The 21,201-nt window shown below is 28.1% G+C and overlaps 1 protein-coding gene across 1 annotated transcript in view; it reads right to left on the bottom strand.

Annotated features, from left to right (window-relative positions):
• Nucleotides 1-3,999: 3,999 nt before the first annotated feature.
• Nucleotides 4,000-21,201, bottom strand: part of LOC123295293 (ecdysone-induced protein 78C) — a 54,202-nt gene continuing 37,000 nt past the window's right edge. The window contains exons 2-6 of the mRNA XM_044876585.1: nucleotides 7,729-7,853; nucleotides 7,521-7,662; nucleotides 5,991-6,508; nucleotides 4,711-4,890; nucleotides 4,000-4,191 (exon numbers count right to left, since the gene is read on the bottom strand). Of these exons, the coding sequence (XP_044732520.1) occupies nucleotides 4,000-4,191; nucleotides 4,711-4,890; nucleotides 5,991-6,508; nucleotides 7,521-7,662; nucleotides 7,729-7,853 (1,157 nt within the window). The remainder of the gene's footprint in view (nucleotides 4,192-4,710; nucleotides 4,891-5,990; nucleotides 6,509-7,520; nucleotides 7,663-7,728; nucleotides 7,854-21,201) is intronic.

The following is a 21,201-nucleotide window of genomic DNA, read 5'->3' as shown; positions in this document are numbered from 1 at the left end:
TAATTTTTTATCAAAATAGGTGACAACCCTAATATACATTATTTAGAAGACTAAAATTAATTTTCAACTCAAAAAGGGTGTAAAATTAATAATTTACTAAACTTTGGGAAAATTTTTTTCCTTACTCTTAATTAGAAAGAGGTTAAATTCCTAAGCTGAGATCACTTCCACTTCCTAAATATTTCATAATAGGTGCACTTCTAAAATTTGAAAGAAGAATAAAATTTTTAAAACTACACCAAATTACGACTTGGTAAAATTTAATTTGATTTCCCAAGTTTAATTATAATTTTTATCTTTATTTAATATAAAATTCAGGTGTACTCATCATAAATCTCAAGCAACATCTCTTTACGAAGACATACATTAATTTTCATGTTGAACATTTTGAGCAAGGTTTTTAGTAAAATTCAGAGAGCATTATTCTTATTTCAATTTCTTCCTCTTTTTATATCACGTGTATTTTTTAAATATATTTATTTATAGTACCTTGGCAGTGCTGCACTAGATTTTTACATACAATCTAAGACTTTACGGCAAGTTTAAAGACTAACCTGAATATTTGAAGTAAATTATTAATAAACTTACTCAAAAAATAAAATTTGGTTCGAAGTTTCTACCATCCGTCTGTACAAAGCGTCAATGTAAGATTCGAAAAATTAACGATTTTTTATTTTTGAGTACATTTACTCATTAATTTAGCTAAAATATTGAGGAAGATTTATGACAAAAGAAAACTTGCCACGGGTACTTAGACCAACATAATTTATAGCCGTATTTTACATAAAATATCCCAATTTATATATATATTTTTTTTTTGTAATGATTGTCATTTTTCTAAAAATCGAATATTGTTTTACAAACGATAGCAATGTAAGTTTGAAAATCGCAAAACGAATTTTTTTCATTGGTTATTTTATAAATACGGATATAAATTTAGCATAAATCTAAAATTTAGAGACCATATTGTGTCGTCTTGTTAATACATGTGTGAAAATTTTCAATCGAATTGCTTAATGATGTATTTATTTGATCTATATGATAGTTTAGAAAGGCTGTGTCTCTTTATAATAAAATTGATGCTATTAAAATAAAGTTCTATTGTCAAAAATTGATTTTTGTCTCTTTTTCAGGACATTTAATGGCGAAAATGAAAAAATATTTGAGTGAATTTTGTGAATGTGTCGGATTCAATCAGAACAATGTATTAGTTCAATTTGGCAATATTAATTACTATCAGTTAAATACGGAAGCCTGAATGGCTCACAATCAATTTATGAGAAAGTGGCGCTACACTAGCTTATTTTTTAAATGTTTACTACCCACAAGTATAAAACCATCTTTTAAAAAGTCACTAGTTCACTTTCAACAAGTGCACTTGTGACTTGTGGTATTATGTAACGCCACTTTCTCATAAATTGATTGTCAGCCATTTAGGCTTCCGTAGTTAAGGGCAGACTTTTGATGGTAGTTAATGTCTTAACTTTTTCATTTTTAATATTTTAATGGCACCAATTTTAACTTATAAAATGCTTGACTAACACTTTTGATTGTTTCTACAACGCTCAATCGATAATACAGGTATTTTAGCAAATATCATTCACCTATACATTTCGATCTTTAAACGAACAACCTAAAATTGTTTACAATATATTTAAATAAATTTAGTGACTACAAAATATAAATACTTTTAAGTGGCTTGCGCTCATTTCCTAAACATTGTAAGCAAAGTAAAGTGATTTTAACTTTAAAATAAATATTCCTAAATTTAAAATGTGATGAATATGAATAATTGAACAAAATGGCACTGCTTAACTAACTTTTTTCTTTAATATAATATGTTTGATTGTTAATTTTTTTTTTTTTAAATTTTTAATAAATGAATGTCGAGATCACAGGTTAAGCGTGCATAATTAATTAATTAATTAATTAATGATTTGTAAATTCACAAGTAAAAACTATATTATGTAACAGTAATACATTATTAGACATTACTAAACAATGCTAACAATAAATGAATGACAAAAAGATTTAGGAACCTTGCCTAGTGAAAAATTATTATATTTATGTAATACATAATTATGTCATAGAAATATGACCAGTTCCCAGTTTTTTATGTATAAATATTACGGAAAAAATTGGGCTTTTACGTACAGCAAAAAGTGCTCAATATAAATAAATGTCCACATGCCAAACTTACAAAAAGTTTTTCTTTCTTCTGGCCTCGTTTAACATATTTACATCATGTTCTTATGCAAAAAAGTGGGAACAATACAAGAGACATCTATCATATGACATAACCATCATATAAAAATGAAAAATGTTTACTGGGAACGGATTGTGATTTATAAAATAAGAGTTATGAGTAAAAATAATCAATTGAGTACGTGCTAGTGGAAAGTTATTTTGTTTGACAAAAACGTAGGAGCATAAAATTAAAATTTGAACTCGCCATGGGAACTGATTCTAGCGCTGTCTAGTGGTAGAAAATAGAAGCTGTCTATGACAAGTCTTTATGCATGGCTATGATTGAATTATTTATTTATATTTTGATAATGAGTGAAATAAATAAAAAAAATTATTTAAACTATGTGATGTGATTTATTTCTTATTTCTGTTGAAATTTGACTTGTCATAGACAGCTTCTATTTTCTACCACCAGACAGCGCTAGAACCAGTTCCCATGGCGAATAGCTGTGACACCCGGAACTGACCCGCACACTCTGATAATTATTATACACCCTGAAATATTTTTGAATTGAGTGAAACGTCAATCAATCATCTTTTCATAAATTTGTTTTGAGTAATAATAATAATATAATTATAATATTTTACCGGTCTATTGAAGTACCATTGTCAGGGCCGTTTTAATCATATTTTACGCCGAGGTGCAAAAATTTTATCGAGCTGCATGAGGCGCATAGATATAATGGATGTTTATTAAATTCTTTTCAAAAGAAACAGATTGATTAGGTAGGTGTGTATGTAGGTACAGGTACAGGTAGGCGATAGGCTGGCGCCACCATAGATCTTACGTCTACGCATCCTTTCATCCTTTGGAAAGACGGTCCTGATTATTGGTTTTCTAAATTTCTTTTATATTTTCCACTAATATATGAATTTTAGATATTTTTTAAGATATTTTGACCAGTGGTTTAAGGTTTAGAGCTGTGCTCGGTGGCAATTTGAAGTGAACGTATGTTTATAACATACTTAAAAAATCAGGCTATTTCTTGAGGTTATTAATAGTTATCACATTTGAATAATAAAGTGATGTAGAAACTCCTTAAAATTAACATTATTAGTGAAATAATCGTTAATTAATAATAAGAATTTACACGTATTAACTGCTTAAGTATATATGGCTTATTAAGTCATTATTATGTGGCCACCAAATATTAAAAATAATGATGTGGGTGGCCTCTGTTATAGACGTGGTCTGACAAACGGAGGCTAAACCCCATTATTATTATTAATATTACGTGGCCACCCACGCCTCCGTTTTCATAAGAGACTCTTAGTATCCATAGGTTATTAGAAAAAGAGCGCTAGTGGTTCATTGAATCAAAAAACTTCTATGAACTTTTCTGCATAAAATTTGTTTGTCTATATCACTGTGCTATGTGAATACTGTGATTACGGGTCATTCTTTATACTTGCAAACATTTATTAGCTTAAAACAATTATGTAAGTACTAAATAAGTAAAGAGTTACTAAAATATAGTTTTTAGTTTTAAGTTAAAAATCCCTATTTTGTAATATAATATTGTCACGCATTGTATAGTTATGAGGTTTCAGTTCGTCCCAGGACTATCGATTTGAACGTATTTATATAAAACTAAGTTTATTTTATTTTTAAAAAAATTTTTCTGATTTTCTTAAAAAGAGAGAAAATTATTGAAAAACAATATTTTCATTTTTCAAAACCAAAATACTGCTGTATTGTACATAGTGAACTAAGAACATCATTTTTTTTCATGTTGTTATTTATTAATTCCGTCACTGTAAATCATCTTCACATTTCGGAATATCAAATATTTCAGCAAACAATGGTGGTAGTTTCAATTTCACCCAGTTTATTCGAAACCAATCCAAGTGAGCTGAATGTTTTGCACCCAAATTACGTAGTTCAGGTAATTTCATTAATAAACTTGAAAACAATTGTGGTTCATTTGCGTGATTACGTCCAACCTTTAAAAAAAAAACTTTTATTATACCAGTTTTATGATTGTATTTTATTATGGATCTTTCAGAATTACATAACAAAATTTTGATTTTTACTTAGGGCTATTTTGACCCCAAGAAATATAATGTTTTGTTTGTTCATTAAATGCTAGAGAATATTGTTGTAAAATAGTGATACATAATTCTGAAACATCCTGTATATTAAATTTCAATTTTTGCCCCAATTTCCTAGATTAATTTTTGTATTATATAAATACGTATTTCGATTACCAAGTAGTCACCATCAGCATGAATTAGCTATAAATAGCGTATGTTACTCATTGCTAATTTGGTAACATCTGCAATTATAGCAATGAATAACATACGCTATTTATGGCTAATTCATATTAATCTCGATAGTCGAAATACGTATTTACATAGTATGAAAATTGGTCAAGGAAATTGGGGCAAAAATCATAATTTATTACGAAAAATTCTTGAACTCTCATTTATTATTTTTGATAATGAATATATCATGCTTATTACCTGTACTTTTAAAGCTTCAATCAGCCTGTCTTGATTGTGTTCAATTGATTTGACATCAGTTACGCCAGGCCTATCTGCTGTTAACAACACAACGGCACTGAACAATCCTAATTCTGTATCATTTAGTGCTAAAGCGTTGAAAGATCCCGTAAAATGAAATAAAGTTGACACGAAATCGATCTAAATAAAAATAAACAATCAATTAGTATAAAAATTGAATGGGTTTGCATCACTTAACCTAACACAGGCAAGGAAAGACTAAAAGCTGCTTGACATAAAACAGTTAATGACATTAATTATTCTGTTAAACATCTTTTGTAGAAAATAGGGGGGGGGGTTTAGGAGCATTCCTACCATCAAAATCTGGCATGTTTCTAATTTTTTAAATAAAAAAGTGGTTCCACAAGTAAATATGGCCCTGTATGTACTAGTAATAAATATTCATAGTTCATAATAGTTGGATTTGTAGTTAAATATTTAAGGGGCTTCGGCTAACGTCTTGGTCGGTAACAGGAATGGCCCTTTGAAAGTAACAAACTAACTCGACCATTTGTTAAAACATCTTATTTCATGGGGAAACCTTGTTTGTCATTTCCACCAGAAATACGTAAAACGTATCCTTTTCATTCATGGCCTAGAGCCTGCTTCAACTTCAGTTCCCGTACTTTTTTCGTAGAAAATACGAAGTTTGGGTTCAATTTCGAATAATTTTTGACATCCCGTTGCGGGTTAAGTTCATCTTTCAATAGACAGGCACTTAGAAAGCGGCCATGTAAAAAAAGTATTTTTAAATTGAATATTGTTAGTTTTCCCTTTTTTTTTGTATTGCAGGGGGAGTAATTGAACGACCTGGTGATGCTTATTTCTTTTTGGTCTAATAAGGTCAAGGAGATCCATGGTTATCATCTCGCATATATTACTTTGGTTACGCTAATAACCAATTACTCTCAGAAAGTGGATTTCAAATCGTGGATTCATCATCATACAAGTGGATTCGTCATCATATGTAGGAGCAAGGTTCTTTTTTTTAAGTTTAAGAATACGATTATGGCTAGTATTTCCTTCAATATAAAATCTATATTAAAAAAGTTATTGTGATAGGTAGGAAAAGATCGGATCTAACTATTTCTTTTCATTCGTATCGACTTTTATAGTTTATTTAACTGGAGTATTGTCACTATTGCGGCACTAAAAATTTTAAATCACAGATAAATAAGAAATTTGCTACAAATATGAAAGAAAAAGAATTGTTAATGTTATGATAAAAAAATTTCACTTACATCGTACATGAGTTCAATTTGTTCTCGTGTAACGGATACCCCGTCGTCAAACATGAGTATTGTATCACTAGTGAGCCTTGAAACATGCGTTAACCATATTTCAAAAAATCCTACTTTTATCAAAATTAATTGATCATCTTGACTCAATTCACAAAAGCCAGGTACACGTTTTGCAAATTCCACAACTCGTTGTACACTAGGTGTAATTTGTGATGCAAATTGTTGCCAAAGCCATATTCGTTCATATTCCATTGATTCAGCTGTTGATGTGGCAACGTCTTGTCCCTTCGGTGATACAGGCGGTGGTAATGTTAACGGTTTTTGTATTAGTCCACGTGTTTGCTCTTCAGTGTAACCACAATTTGCATGATGTGCTTGTGACACACTTAATATTATATCATACACAGCTAATTGTTTTGTTTCAGCATCGGATTGATCAGCATCGGTTGTTGTCACACGCGACATTTCGTCTGAGCTACGTTCTCGGGATCGTTTTGGTACTCTTCCGTATCTCACGGCTAAAAAATATTATTGAATTTTATATTCTCAAAATTAATTAATTGCTAATTATTTTTTTTATAACAAATCTTGCTGTGTTTCGATAAGAGTGCAAGATTTGATTTGCATGTTATTTTAGCTTTTATTGGCTTGGCGGATAAAAATTTTTAAGAGATTAGTAGAAGGCACAACGGCGTCAGTAGATTAGGACTGTATGATGCAACAGAACGTCTATGTTGAGAAAATTTAAGGACCTTGGATTTTTTGTTTAGGTTTGACTGCAAACTTTATAAGTGAACTCTCTCCAAAAAGATTGCTAAAAAATTCAATTGTTCCAGCATTCAAACTTTGTTTCTCTCAAACAAGGAAGTACTGATAAATATGGTGGAAGTGCAGATAACTGCATGCTAATTGATACTGCTTAATAATTATGTTTCCACAATTTATTAAATGCATCTAGAGTTCAATCATCTGCACGTCCTTAGATATTCAAGGTGAAAGGTCGCAAAAATCAGTTTTTTGAGAATATCTCGTTTCCTTTGCTTTCAATCGTGTTTTCATTTATTATAAAAGTTGTAGAGGATGAAATTTTCTACAAATTTCGAAAGAAACCTTTTTTTAGGCGTCGAACCGTTTTTGAAATAGACGACGCTGAGGATTGAGTGCTCAGCTATACGTATCTTCCGTTAGATTCCGAGCCTGATTCCTTTTCTTCACTAAGAAGATGAGATTTCATTATTTCTAAAAACATGAAAAATCCAAATTCCAAACTTCCTACGCTAAGATGGATTGATTCGAAGTCGAAATTTTTGCCGTTACTATAATTCCAGTAGACTGAAAGATAGTAATATGTGACAGGCGGACAGGTAGACAGGTACAGGTATGATTTTGTTTTTTTTTTCTATGAAAAAAACACGAGTTTAGACATAGATTAAGTGAGAAGATGATATTCATTATTTTGCGTTAATTTGCTGAATTTCGCATTAATTTTTTAGAAAATACTTTTGAAAAATAAGGACAAAATTTACTTACAATCCCTTGACATTCCCACCGCTAAACACTTTTTAAAACGACAATATTGACACCGATTCCTATTTAATCTGATCACTAAACATTTGCCGTCACGTAAACATCTATATTCGATCTGTTTCTGTATACTTCTGCGAAAGAAACCCTAGAAAAAAAAAAACAAAATTGAATAAAATTGATTTTGAATACTATTAATAACAAGAAATAATACCTTGCATCCCTCACAGGAAGTAACACCGTAATGATATCCTGAAGCTTTATCGCCACACACTTTACACGGGACGAATGATTTGGTCGGAGTAGAACTGTTTGAATCCGCTGCAGCATAATGTTGTTCTGAAACAAATTAAAGCGAATAATTAGTTTCGTTAGTTTAGTTTTCTAACAAAGAGCTATCAAATGAACATAACACAACAATTCGATCACATGAATAATAATCGCCACAAAATATTTATTTATTTTATTGAACTATTGTTGTGTTACCTTTATTATAATATTAAACTAAATTGCCCATAGAAATTTTCAATAACAATCAATAATAATATTTAATGAGAGCAATGTTCACTTGTTATAATTTTTATTTTTATACCTACATTGATTATGTAATCGATATTTGCAAATTAATTTTATCAAATTTCTTTTTACCTCTATATAAAACGGCTAAAACGTAGAAGGCACAAAAATATGCTAGCGACGAAGACAGGCGAAAAATATGCTAAATTTCTAAAAAACGCGAAAATAGCCATGTTTCGTTAAAAAATCAGATCTTTCTTTCAATTCTTTTACCATTTGCTATCCGAAAACCTTATGCTGATCTTTATGTTCTATTTCATAATTCACCCATTAAAAAATGATTTCATTCGCTCAGAGCACCTTGACTCGCCATCAATAAGGTTTATAGAAAAGTGTATGTGATTCTAATAAGAAATATATGTGGCTTTTGAATAATCACGTAGGAATATTTTTTCTCTATTATGGGAGAAGGAAATAATTTTCTAATACCACGATTTTGAGAGCAACCCTATCCAAAATTCCAGACTTGAAATGCATTCGAAATAAAAATGTGGATAATATGCCACAACGTAGATACAAAGATTCTGTATGGAGGTTGAATGCCATTTGAATTACGGATTGATTATTTCCAATATCTATTAAATAGTTGTGTTTTATTAGAAAATAGAATCGGTTTAGTTCCTGGTTATATTGTACTTATTTATTGATCATCTTTTCAAATCTCAATTCATAACATCTATATTGATGAAAATATTAAGCAGAAGCTGCGTAGATTTAACGAATTTTCTCACGTGAAACAGAAAGAACGTTATAAAATAAATCATATACAAATTATTATTAGTAGAATATCGTATTCTGTCTTCAAATTTTTACTAGATTCGGTGGTTTTTAAAAACTTTCATTACCCTTTGTGGTACTAAATTTATAAATTGTTAACTAAATTTTTATTTTTATCATTCGATTTTTTCACAGATTTAAGTTGAATTTGAAACTGATGCTATATGTATTACCTATATTACAGTTTGGCAAAGTTAGTTCTACAAATCTCAATCATCTACAAAGAAATGAAATATATCAAAGTATATTAAATTTTGTCTCAAGTTTGTAACGCTTAGAAACATTGATAGTAGGTACTAACAAAATTTTGGTATAGATGTTCATAAAATCACCTAATTAATCCATTTCCGTTTTATCGTTATTTCCGAGATATCGATATAAAATTTAAGTTTATAGCGTCAGGTCATAAAAATTGGCTTTAAGTTCGTAAATGAGCAACATAGGTTAATTGGATCATAAATACAAAGGACCGATCTTTTAAATCGTAAGGTATAGAACAAAAGTTTAGATGTAAAAGTTCTTTATAAAAAAATAAACAACTTTTATTAGAAACATTTTTTGTAAATATTATTGTTTTTTCGTGAGGATGCAAATTATGACAAAACTTTGGAATCCACTTTCTCCAAAACTATAAAAGGTAGAGCGTTGAAAATTTGTAGGTATCTTCAACTAGTGAGTCTTGTAAATGTTTTGAAAAACGAAAAAAAAATTAGTTTATAACATACTTCGAAAGATTTTCGAAAACTAAATGAGGGCGACAGATTGCCACAAACGATTTTTAAACCCCTCTAATTTATTAAAAACAATGCAAACATTGATATTCAACATTTTCCATACAGGGTATTTCAACAGTTAACTCAATCCATTGTTTATTTTCACTTGCTTGTTGAAATTATAGTTTTTGAATCTAGTTTTGTCGTGTCCCAATAGAATTCTTCATTTTATTTTCAAAGTAAACTTTCATCGAAATTGATAACTCAGTTATAAAGTTTTTATGATTTTTTCTCACAAAATCGAAAAAAAACTATAAACGGGTTGCATAATTAGTTCTATTTTTTGTCTAGGTTTCAATGTCTTATTTTGGCCCTTAATGTAAATAAGAAAAAAAAAGTTTTCTGATGAATAAAGTTCGATTAAAATCAAACTATTGATTAGATTATAATGTAAATTAATAAAATAAATATTGATAATATCCTGTTAAATAAACGGTTTTTATAATAATTTCTAGACCATTTTTTGTTTTAAAAATTCAATTATACTCTGCAATAAACTATCGGCTGCCTATATCAGCTATACTTATATTATATAGTTATCGTATGTTTATTATACTAGATAGGCCAAGCTATTCAAGAATAAGTAATCAAGTAGCGGGCATTATTTAATAGTTTTTTATAATAACTAACAGGTAATATAATAAATGTACAGAATGTTCCAGTATGATATGGCTTTGTGTATAAGTGTAAGAGATATTTTATCTAATAAAATATATACACTTGCCACTCTTTTTTAAAATAATCAGACTTTTCTGAAATTTCAAATAACTGCGTTTATGTATTCTTACGCAAGCTTTTTGGACCGAGTTACATTAAGTTTTCTAAAGCAGGTGGATAAACCTTAAATAATGTTCAAACAAAAAGGAGGATGAGTTGAGATAAAGAAAGCGTTGTAGGACCCATCTTGTAAACCGTTATAGATAGAACAAAAGTTTAAATGTAAAAAATATTCCTTATAAAAAAATAACCAACTTTTGTTTCAAACATTTTTTCGTAAAAATCACTGTTTACCTGTGAGTGCGCAAATTAGGCGTACTTTGTATAGTATGTATTATATGGGAATATCAGTTATGTATATGTGGCATGTATGTAGGTGTAATGTGATAGAGTAATCAACACTGTCTATGCATGGTATTTCAACAATTAACTCAGTCAATTGTATGTTTTCACTTGTTTAAGTTAATTTTAAAATTAATAATCTATATTCTATTAGTTTATTTTCTTTTTCATAAGAAATAAACAAGAAAAACCTTCATACTTTTTCTAAATTTTCTTTAAAATTTTCATCAAAATTAATCACGAAAACAATGAAAACCAGTTTTCACAGAATCTTTAAGGACGACTACCAAATTTCGTAAAGAAGAAGATGGAGTACTAAGAGGAAAGAAATCAGTTTCAATATTCAAAATATTCCTTTCTATTAGGTTAAAAGCCTGAAACACTCTTTCCAATATTCTTTCTTCATCGTAAGTTGTTTGATGGGGTGTGGTAGTACTTCTAATAATCGACAATATTTATATGTCCATTTTGCTGGTATTTATTTATTTATATACACTTCTTTCTCTGAGAGTTGTGTAATATTAGAAATGCTGGAAGCAATTCGTCCATTTGTTTTGTCTATAAAACAGTTACATTGTACTTCAATTACATATAAATACATGACGACTTGTCTTTGTGACAATCAACGCAACGGAACATATCATGTGATGATAATCGTTACGAACAAATTATGTACATAAATATTTGTATCGATAACTAGAAATAGAATAGTTACTTTTTAAAAAAAAATTATAAAATAAATGCTGTTACTTTCGATCCTTCCGTTTGACAGCACGATAAGTATAAAACTGTTTCTTGATGAACAATTTTATTGCATGTTCGATGATGTATCAAAAATCGCCTGAGATCGACAGTTTTATTTCTCATCAAAGTCTCAGAATGAATAATACAAGGTGGCAGAAAATAACTTTAATGCTTTAAATAAGTAAATCAAAATTTTTATTTCATTATAAGCTCATAGTATAACAGTCTACAATGGTTGATTTCACATAAATTAGTCATTGTGGATATTATCTCCGTGAAACACGAGACGATGCAGAACAGTATAAATTGCCATGCTGCGCTAAGTCCGTGGCCCAAGATAATTGCAAATAAAACTATCTGCAAATGCTGAAATACAAGATAGACCTTCCCGTGCATTACCATTGTGCAGCTGGCATACGCGAATTGAAAGTAAAATTATCAACGGGGATTATTGCAGTGCAATGGAGCTAAAAGGAGTTGCTTGCTGTACAATCCTCAATATTCTAAGAAGCCTATAGAAGCAGTAACAGAAAGATCATGAATTTTGCACGAAGCTGAAAATATGCCCAAGACAAAGGGTTAGAAAACACTAAATAGGTTATTGTCTTGTTAGGGCAGTACAATTAATCAATAGACTTTGAAGTGGACAGACGCGTTTTTAGCAAAATCTTTAACCCGTTAGTACTCGGGCCAATTGTTTGGTAATCTTAAGTCGTGTGATGAGAGATTTGCTTACGGATTTTGCACATGCGTCAAATATTTTACGTATTAAATATTCTTTAACTTTGCAAATCATAACCTCTACCTAATTTTGTGTAAATTAATTTTTTAATGCACTAGCTAATTAAAAATAGTTTGATTACAAAATTATTGAATGATGTTTATTTAGTGAAAATATTAGAACAGAGACAGAATCTAAGTAATTAAATTCATTTTAACCATTTTATAGTGAAAGAGTAAATAGACTAAATAGACAAAGTGTTCTAGATTTAAGATTTAGATTTACGTAAATAGTTTTAATTATAGTTCACATACTATAAATTCGATTAGGTGACTATCACTGGGTAGTTGCCGTTCATGTTATCTATTCATCAGACCTATTTATAGTTCCTTTAGGAACTGATAATAGAATATTAGGATACCAAAAAAAAAAAAAAAAAATTTTAACCATATTTCTATCCTAAGTTTTTATAATTTACTGAGTACGACTTATATTAAACTAACGAAAGTACACGAACAAAACCGAAAAGTTAATATTTTTCTGTGAATAAGTTGAAAATAGAGAGATAATAGAGAAAAAAGAGATAAAGTTTCAATCTCATACACCATTTGAAAAATAAAAGTTATTAAATCGAGCGTGAGCAAAATGCTCATCACGCGAGTGCGGGTTTAATCGAGCTCCATTAGCATAGAAAAATTATTTGCATTTCGTGTATTTCTCTTTTCTACTCTTAAAAAAAAACACTCAATATATGTATTAAGAAAAAAAATTATGCGTGTATTGTTGATGAAGAAGATATATCATGTTACTTAAATAATAATTTCCCTCATAAATATTATTATCAATTAACACAGACTGATTAAAATTATTATGCATTATTATTATATAAAAATATTTTACAATAGAAGAAACAAACGGATTCTATCATAAATATAGGAAAAAAATTTGCATAAGAATGTATTTTTTTTTTTTTAAAGTATGCGTTCTTACGATACGTAATTATGGATTGGAAGAATGAGATAGGTATATAAAGGAACAATATAATTTATACGAATAGAATGATAAACATGTATGGATTTTTATTAAATAACTTTAGTCAAGGAGTCAAAGTTTTTATTGCTAGATCAAAAGCCTTGCAATGACATCCAACATGTCTATTTCATACTCAAAGTCTACTATTATCACTGATGATCTTATATTATCCAAATATAAGATAATTTTAGGCCAATCAATGCCTAATGCAAAAGGAAGATAGTTAACTGTTGGTAAAAGTATAAAAACTCGGCGATGTACGGGGATTTTCGCTTGTGTCCGTGTATATACGAAAATACAATACAAATAATTTATTTGCAAAATCTTCAAGTTAAACCTTACATGAAAATAAGCTGGAACAAAATTTTTGAATTCATTTTCTTCCATATCTATAAAATTTACGGAAAAATGTTTCGGATATAAGTTGTTTGTTATTTTATAAAGAATATTGGTTCTTATATAAATTCTCCTTTATCTTTTACCACTTACGAACATGATTTAGCGCTTATGTATTATAGCGCCTCTTGGCTTAATACAATGATACAATGAAAGAAGTTATATTTCTTTCATAACTGACAGTCATAACGAAATTCAAAATACGATATGTAGGTAATTGATTGGTAGAAATGAAAGGAAGATATATATTTGATGAAGACAAAACACACGCTTCATTAACATGTGAACTAAAAAGTATAAAATAATTTTTATGATGATCTAAATTTAATGTTAAAAGCATGGGATGCTCGATGGATACATGTTAAATTGACTAATCTTAAGAGTGAATGTACAGTACATACAAAGACACCCTACAGTTTTTTATATTCGATTTTACATTATCATAAAAATTATTTTCTACTTCTGGATAGGACAGGGGTTAATAAAGCTTGTATTATTAATAAAAGAGAATCTAAAAAAAACCCATACTAGGAGTCGAACTCGGGTCTCTTGGATTCACGCCAAGCACCTTAAACAATTGGACTACACGTGCTATTGACAGAATTAATAATTTTTTCAACTCAACGAATTTTTTTACTTTGTTTTGCTTGTCAACATTTACTTATTTATTAAATATTTTATGTTTGTTTACTAAATTTTGTATACAAATTTTAAGGTCAAAGCATATTGACTCGACAAGCTTGTCGAGTCAATCTTAATTAAAGAGAATTGAAATTGTGTATTACTAGATATTTTTGAATCTTGGACTAATATTGCTAAGTTACCAGTCTGATAAATAGATAATAATAATCCATTCTTCTATCCGTTGGTATTTGTCTATATATTTTATATATTTGTTGTGAGTGAAAATTCTAAGAATGAACTGTTTTTTATTTTCTTCATAAATGTGAATATAAAGATTTATCACGCCCAACTTTATTTATTATATCGATGTGTTTTTGTAATGGCCATAAATAATTTTCCCGTTCATTTTTAATTACTTATAATTTAATACTTTTAAAAAGTTAACGCTGTTTTTGTAAAGCGATAGTATGATCCTCACTTTTATATATCATTTAGTCTATTTGCTATTTTGTAAATAGTTTTCTAATATATTTTCTTTATTTTCCGTTTTGGGATTTAAACGCTTGATAAATTTTCGCATTTTATTCTATATAATTTTTTATGGAATTAAAAAAAAAGTTTTTGAGTTTTTGTATCCTCTTTATGCTCATATTCAATGGCCAAATTGCTCTTTTTGTACCTTATGACTGTTGAGGGTAAGAGAAACACGTTCTCTTTCACACCCCTTGGAAAGTATTCGATCGCCCCAGAAGGTCAATTCAATTAGGCGGATAACCGCTTTTTATCATTCTATTAGGAAGATAATTGAGTAATAAATGCAAAATATGTTTTATCCAACAATGAATTAAAAAGGTGCCCGTTTATGTATATAGACATATACATAAAAAAAAATAATTCAACACCTTGCAAGCTTATGAGAAGCTTTAGGGGTAATTATAGTAAATTGTTCATATCTTGAAAATATGAACCATGACTTTTAACTTTGAAATTTTTAAATCATATTCTAATTTGGATATAAACGACATCTATGAATACTAAACGAAATTGTTATAACATTAATGTGTTATAATCTATACAAACGTTTATCACTATTTCAATCTCTTTTAGTTTTAATTTTGCGACAAAAGGCAGCCCCAACCCTTTTCCCCGGCCTCATTTATTTCTATTCCAGATTTCAAAATTGATTCAGTGATTTGGGCGTGAAAAGTAACAGGTAAACAGACGGACAGATATAGTACTTTTGCATTTATAATATTAGTAAGGATTAGGATTAGATACATTAAAAATTTAATAAATAAATGCATTTGTTGTAATTAAACTTTGTTTAAAATCCTTATAATAACTGCTGAATTAAGTATATATTATGTAGTTTTATTAATGAAGCGGAACCATTTGTTTTATAACATTAAATTATTAGGTAAAAACGGTTAGAAAGTACAGTTTTATTGTTTATACATCTATTTACATTATATGTATTATATAATAGGATGTTCTTATTACAAATATTAAGATATTTTATAAATTTTTTATACAGGGTGGAGCAGTGAAGTGTGCGAATTTAAAAATAATGTAAAAACGAAAACTATCAGTTTTTCCAAATTAATTGTTTACGATCTTAAAACGTATAAAAAGCATTTAACAATATAACATAAATTAAATTTTAAAGTAAAATTAATGGAAAGCAGTAGATGAAGTTAAATTAAGCTATAATTTAGTTGTATCGTTATCAACGTTATCGTTATGGTTTTTTTTTTTAGTTTACTTGAAAAATATCAGGACAGCAGTAACGAAACTGATAATAGGTGGCTCAAATCTTGGAATCAGTTAGTTTTAATAAATATTCTTAAAATATTTTTTTTTTAATTTAACGTTTATGTTGTTATAAATATACATTTTTTTGAAAATATAATTTATGTAATTTTCTTAACTCCTTTTTTTTAATAGTTTAAGGTGGTAAAAAATAATTTGGAAAAATTGATAGGTAACAGAGTTTTCAAAATCACACACTTATCTGTCCGACTCTTTAGATGTTCAAATACAAAACTGTTCTGAAACTCTTTTCAGCTATTGGTGTTTGATCTACATTTTATATTGGATGTAAAATTTTAAAAGTTTTATTTAATTCACTATGAAACTTTTTTACTATAAAAACTTTTTAAAGTTAAGGGCTTGCATTGGTTTAAAAGACACTGCACCGTCATAGCAAATTCATTTTGTATCTATGCAATTTAGTCTTGCAAAGTTACAACTCATCTCTCTTACAAACTTTTTTAAATTAATTATTGTGAACTTATTGTTACATGGTTTTTTCATTGCATTCAGTTTTGTATGAAGATAAAACTTTTTTTTTCATGTATGCAGTATGCGGCGAAATCCAAAAAAAAAACCGCTGACTAATAAAATGTTTTTTGATCAGTGTATGTTGATATATATACACCATTCTTCTTAAACACTCCTTCTTAAATCAATATCAGAGTGATGATCAAGAAAATTAAATGAGATGAAAAGGATACTTAGAGATCTATCATTTTTTGGGACAAATTTTTGGAAATTTTTTAATTGGAATTGAGATATTTGAGTTGACTTTGTTCTTTTGAATTATTGTTTTGAATTACCTAATTATTTTACCATTTCACTTTTCGAAATGAATTGAGACAGGTTTATTTGACCATTCATTTCCATAGTAATTATATGGCATGCCTTTTCCAAACTGAATCGAATTTGAAAATCATCGTCAATTTTTTAGTTGTTTCGGGTACGGAAACCTATAAATAGCTAAAAACACTCTCCGTTAAATTAACTTTCAAATGTAACCAAAAAAAAAAAAAAAATTAAAATCGGTTCATCCGTTCAGGCGCTACGATTCCACCGACAGACAAACACACAAACACACAGACACACACACATAGCGGTCAAACGTATAAAACTCCTTTTTTTAGTTCGGGGGTTAAAAATATTCTGGTTTATACATTCCATTTCCTTAACTTTGATATAACAGTGTGCGTATATGTTATACGTACAATGTTTTAATATTTTCCCTGAAAATCTAATAAAAAAATAATCGATTAGATAATAATCATAATAAAAAAACGACAATTTATTTACATAATTAAAATAATATGTAATAATAAATGTTATGATTATTATTTTTATTATAGTATAATACGTATAGATAGTTTTATATTAAGTAGTAAAAAAAACTTTCTTTTTAAAATTATAATAACAAATTATATTTCGTTTTTATTTTTTTTACTTTTTTATTTTAAATATTATAATAATCATAATTTATTTTAATGTTGATGTTGTGATCTTTCACTTTTTTGCTTTATTATTATTTTATTATTTAAATCATTATATAATATTTAATATTTAATTTCTATATTTATATATTATTAACTTATATATGCATATTGTGACGCTGAATTTTATTTGTTATCTTTCTATTTATTAAGTTTATTCGACTAATAATGCAAAGTATAGAGTCTTCAAAATATCTCTAAAATGGATCCAACATCTCCTTTAACAGGACTGCGTTCGAATTTATTTCCGTTTTGTGTAATGAAAAAATTAAACTTTGATACGATAAATGAAGATTCTTATTCAAGACCCTATACAGGGTGTTCTGTTATTGATAGCAGAATATTATGCCAGTAAATTAAGCCTATCAAGACAAAAGGAAAAGCTTTGTACCAAATTAGGAAAATAGAAATATTTATGAATTCAGAGACCTATGAAATTCATTAAATTAGTAGGTGTCACTTTAGAATATAGAAGGGACTATCATAAAACAATAATTGATTGTAAATTGATTTAATTGAGCAGTGAATACTAAAAGAGTCTTTATTTATAAAGAAAACAAAAAAAATAAAACATAATCAATTTTTATCTCTAGATTTTTTTAACTAATCAGTGTTTTTGAGATATAGCAGAGATTTTAGTCTAAAATTTTGTCATTAATAAAAATTATCGCGTTTATGATCAAATACTTGATTGGAAAATCGTAAAAGTTTTTTTTTTTTTTTTAACTATGTTCTATACATTTTTTGCATCTTGCCATTTTTAACATATATATCACCGTTTTCGAGATTTAAATGTTAAAAAAATAAGGAAGTCTGAGAGCAGTACGCTTGTGGGTGTGGGTTTGAGTGGTGAACATCATTTTTAAAGAAAATGGTGATCATATTTATTTATTCTTTGAGCATGAAGTAAGGCTTCGCAATTAAAGTTCTTGAAAACCAAAAACGTTCTTTTATTTTAAAGAAATCGTAGGTTAACCTGATAATAATTAACAACAAGGCATGCATAGAAAATATAAAGGTATTTTTTGAGAGATACCAACGGATATCGTATAAATCAAATAACCTTAATAATAATTGTAGTGTATGTCCAATTGTTATTTAAACATAATTTAAGGTTTGTCCATTCGATTAAAACAACTCCTACAACTTTCAAAAAATTGTAGAAATGAATTATTTATTTATTATTGTTTATAATAAACATAATATTTATTTGCATGTACCTACATTATGTAAAGCGATTCGCTTTGTTTATTCTGATTATAAAAATTGCATAAATATATATAGAAAATTGTTTATTAAGTGAGAGGAAAAATATTAAATATATTCTTTTAAAATGACAAATTCAATTTAAGATTAAGCTTTAAATAGCGAGATCGACTTAGAAAATTTTTGTGTAAATTGTACATACGTGCTTTAGGCACAACGTGTAATTTTTTTCAACTCAACGAAATTTTATTTGTTGTTTGCCAAAATAACCATGTTTGTTTACTAAATTTTGTATAAAAATTTTAAACCTGAAAGTCTTTTGGTTATATTTAACTTTTTTACAATACAATGGTGTATACTATAAAGACATTTTAATATAAATTAAATAGAATTTTAAAAAAATTTAGTAAACAAATATTAAAAAATAAATAAATTAATGTTGACAACTAAATAAGAAATTTGAAAAATTGTACCTAGAGCACGTATGGCCCACTTGGTTAAGGTAGGTATTTGCTATGAATCCAAGAGAACCGGGTCCGACTCCTGATATATGTGTATTTTTTCCAATTCTCTTGGAAAAGATAGGCTCGACGAGCTATTTGTCTTTATAATTTACGCCAATGTATTATAAAAAACATCAATTATAATCGAAAAATTTTGACATTTAAAATTTGTATACAAAATTTAGTAAACCTGATTGTTTCATCTTCACCAAATTAGCGACGAGTAATATCTCTCAGGAGAACAATTACGATTGGCTCATTCTTACTGATGATGACTACATTGTCATCGATCAGCAAAAAATAATTAAAAAAACTCGACCGAAGAAAACGACTTGACCGAATGTTATGAAGTTCTTTTCGGATTATATTGCCATTAATACGCTTCGATTGACACCTTAATGATACCATTTTTTGGTTACGCGATATTGATTAGGAAAAAAATTTCCACACACGTACATACTTCTTCTTCAAATTGGTGTTAATGCCTTGTCCTGACCATGAAACGTAAAGATCTTTTGAAAATTAGAATAACCCATTACAACAACCCATTCAGACCCATTACAATAACTGGGAATTAAAAAATTTTCCTTATTTGTCAAGAGTTAAAAATGAATTTAAAATATTGTATTTTAAAAGGTCTCAAAGTAATTAAATCATAAATAAAACGCATTTAATAAAATTAAAGATACAATCCTTATTGTTTTTTCATAAGTACGTAGTACACAAGAAGTATGATAATACGTTTCACATAAATTTCAATATGATTATGATGAAGTAATTATATCTATATAGATAGGTAGGTATACATTATTTATAAACTACTGATTTCGATAATTTAAATCATATAATATAATATTCAATTTTCAATCAATTTTGATTAAAAAATAAGTATATTCTCAAGTAAACTATGTATATTATTTATATAAACATCACATCCAATATAATTTATAAGCAGTTTTTTTTTCGATCACCTGTTTTATTTGGAGTTATTGAATTGAACAAGATTACAATTGGTGCTAAAATCGTAGCCAGCCGAAATAATACTGACCTTAAATAGTACTAAATAGCACATTTTTATATTTGTTTCATATTGTTAAATATCGTTGATGCATTTCTTACCCACTTTTCTTAAGAGGGTCCTTTCACCTTCCATGTTAATTAAAAAATATTAGATTACAAGGAAAAATAATAGTTTAAGTCTTTATCTATCGTATCAATCAGACCTTACCGTGTAAATTTTTGTGGAAAAATTGTTTAAGAATGTTAACATTTGTTAATAGTCTTACGAGAAAGTAACACCCTATCAACTTTTTTTGAACTATACTACCAGTTATCGTTTAGATGAAATTTAAAAAAAAATGAAAATTAGTTTTTGGGAATATTTATTTTTCTGTTTTTGCACTAAAATGTATATGTTACCGCGAAATTTATTGAGAAATAAATAATAAACTGAAAAAAGTACTAGCAGAAAAATGTGTTCTTAAAGCAGCAAGTAAATACCTTGATTTAAGACAATATTTTCTTGCTATACTTTCATTTTTAAGAAGTCAAATACTTATTTTATTGAATTAAGAATTTTCGCCGCCAATGTTAATTTACAAGAAAAAAAAATACACAATTTACTTCCATCCAGTGCACAATTTTCTTCTCCAAAGCGAAAGGACCTCCTTAAGAATTTTATGAAATTACAATATAATATTAATCTAGGCGTATTTTTTTATACCACGTGTATATGAAATATGTCATAGTATATTCAGTTTAGTCCCGCTTGAGTTTGTAACGCTTAAAAATATTGATACAACCAACAAAATTTTGGTACAGATGTTCATAAAATCACTTAATTAGTCCATTTTCGGTTTCTGTCCGTCTGTCTGTCAACACGATAGCCCAAAAACGAAAAAAGATATTAAGCTGATATTTTTATAGCGTGCTTAGAACATAAAAAGTGAGGTCGAGTTCGTAAATGAGCAACATAGG

Source organism: Chrysoperla carnea, chromosome 3, assembly GCF_905475395.1.
Source record: "Chrysoperla carnea chromosome 3, inChrCarn1.1, whole genome shotgun sequence".
Lineage (NCBI taxonomy): Eukaryota > Metazoa > Arthropoda > Insecta > Neuroptera > Chrysopidae > Chrysoperla > Chrysoperla carnea.
Note: the sequence above shows the minus strand (reverse complement) of the source record. Positions and strands in the feature narration are given on the sequence as shown.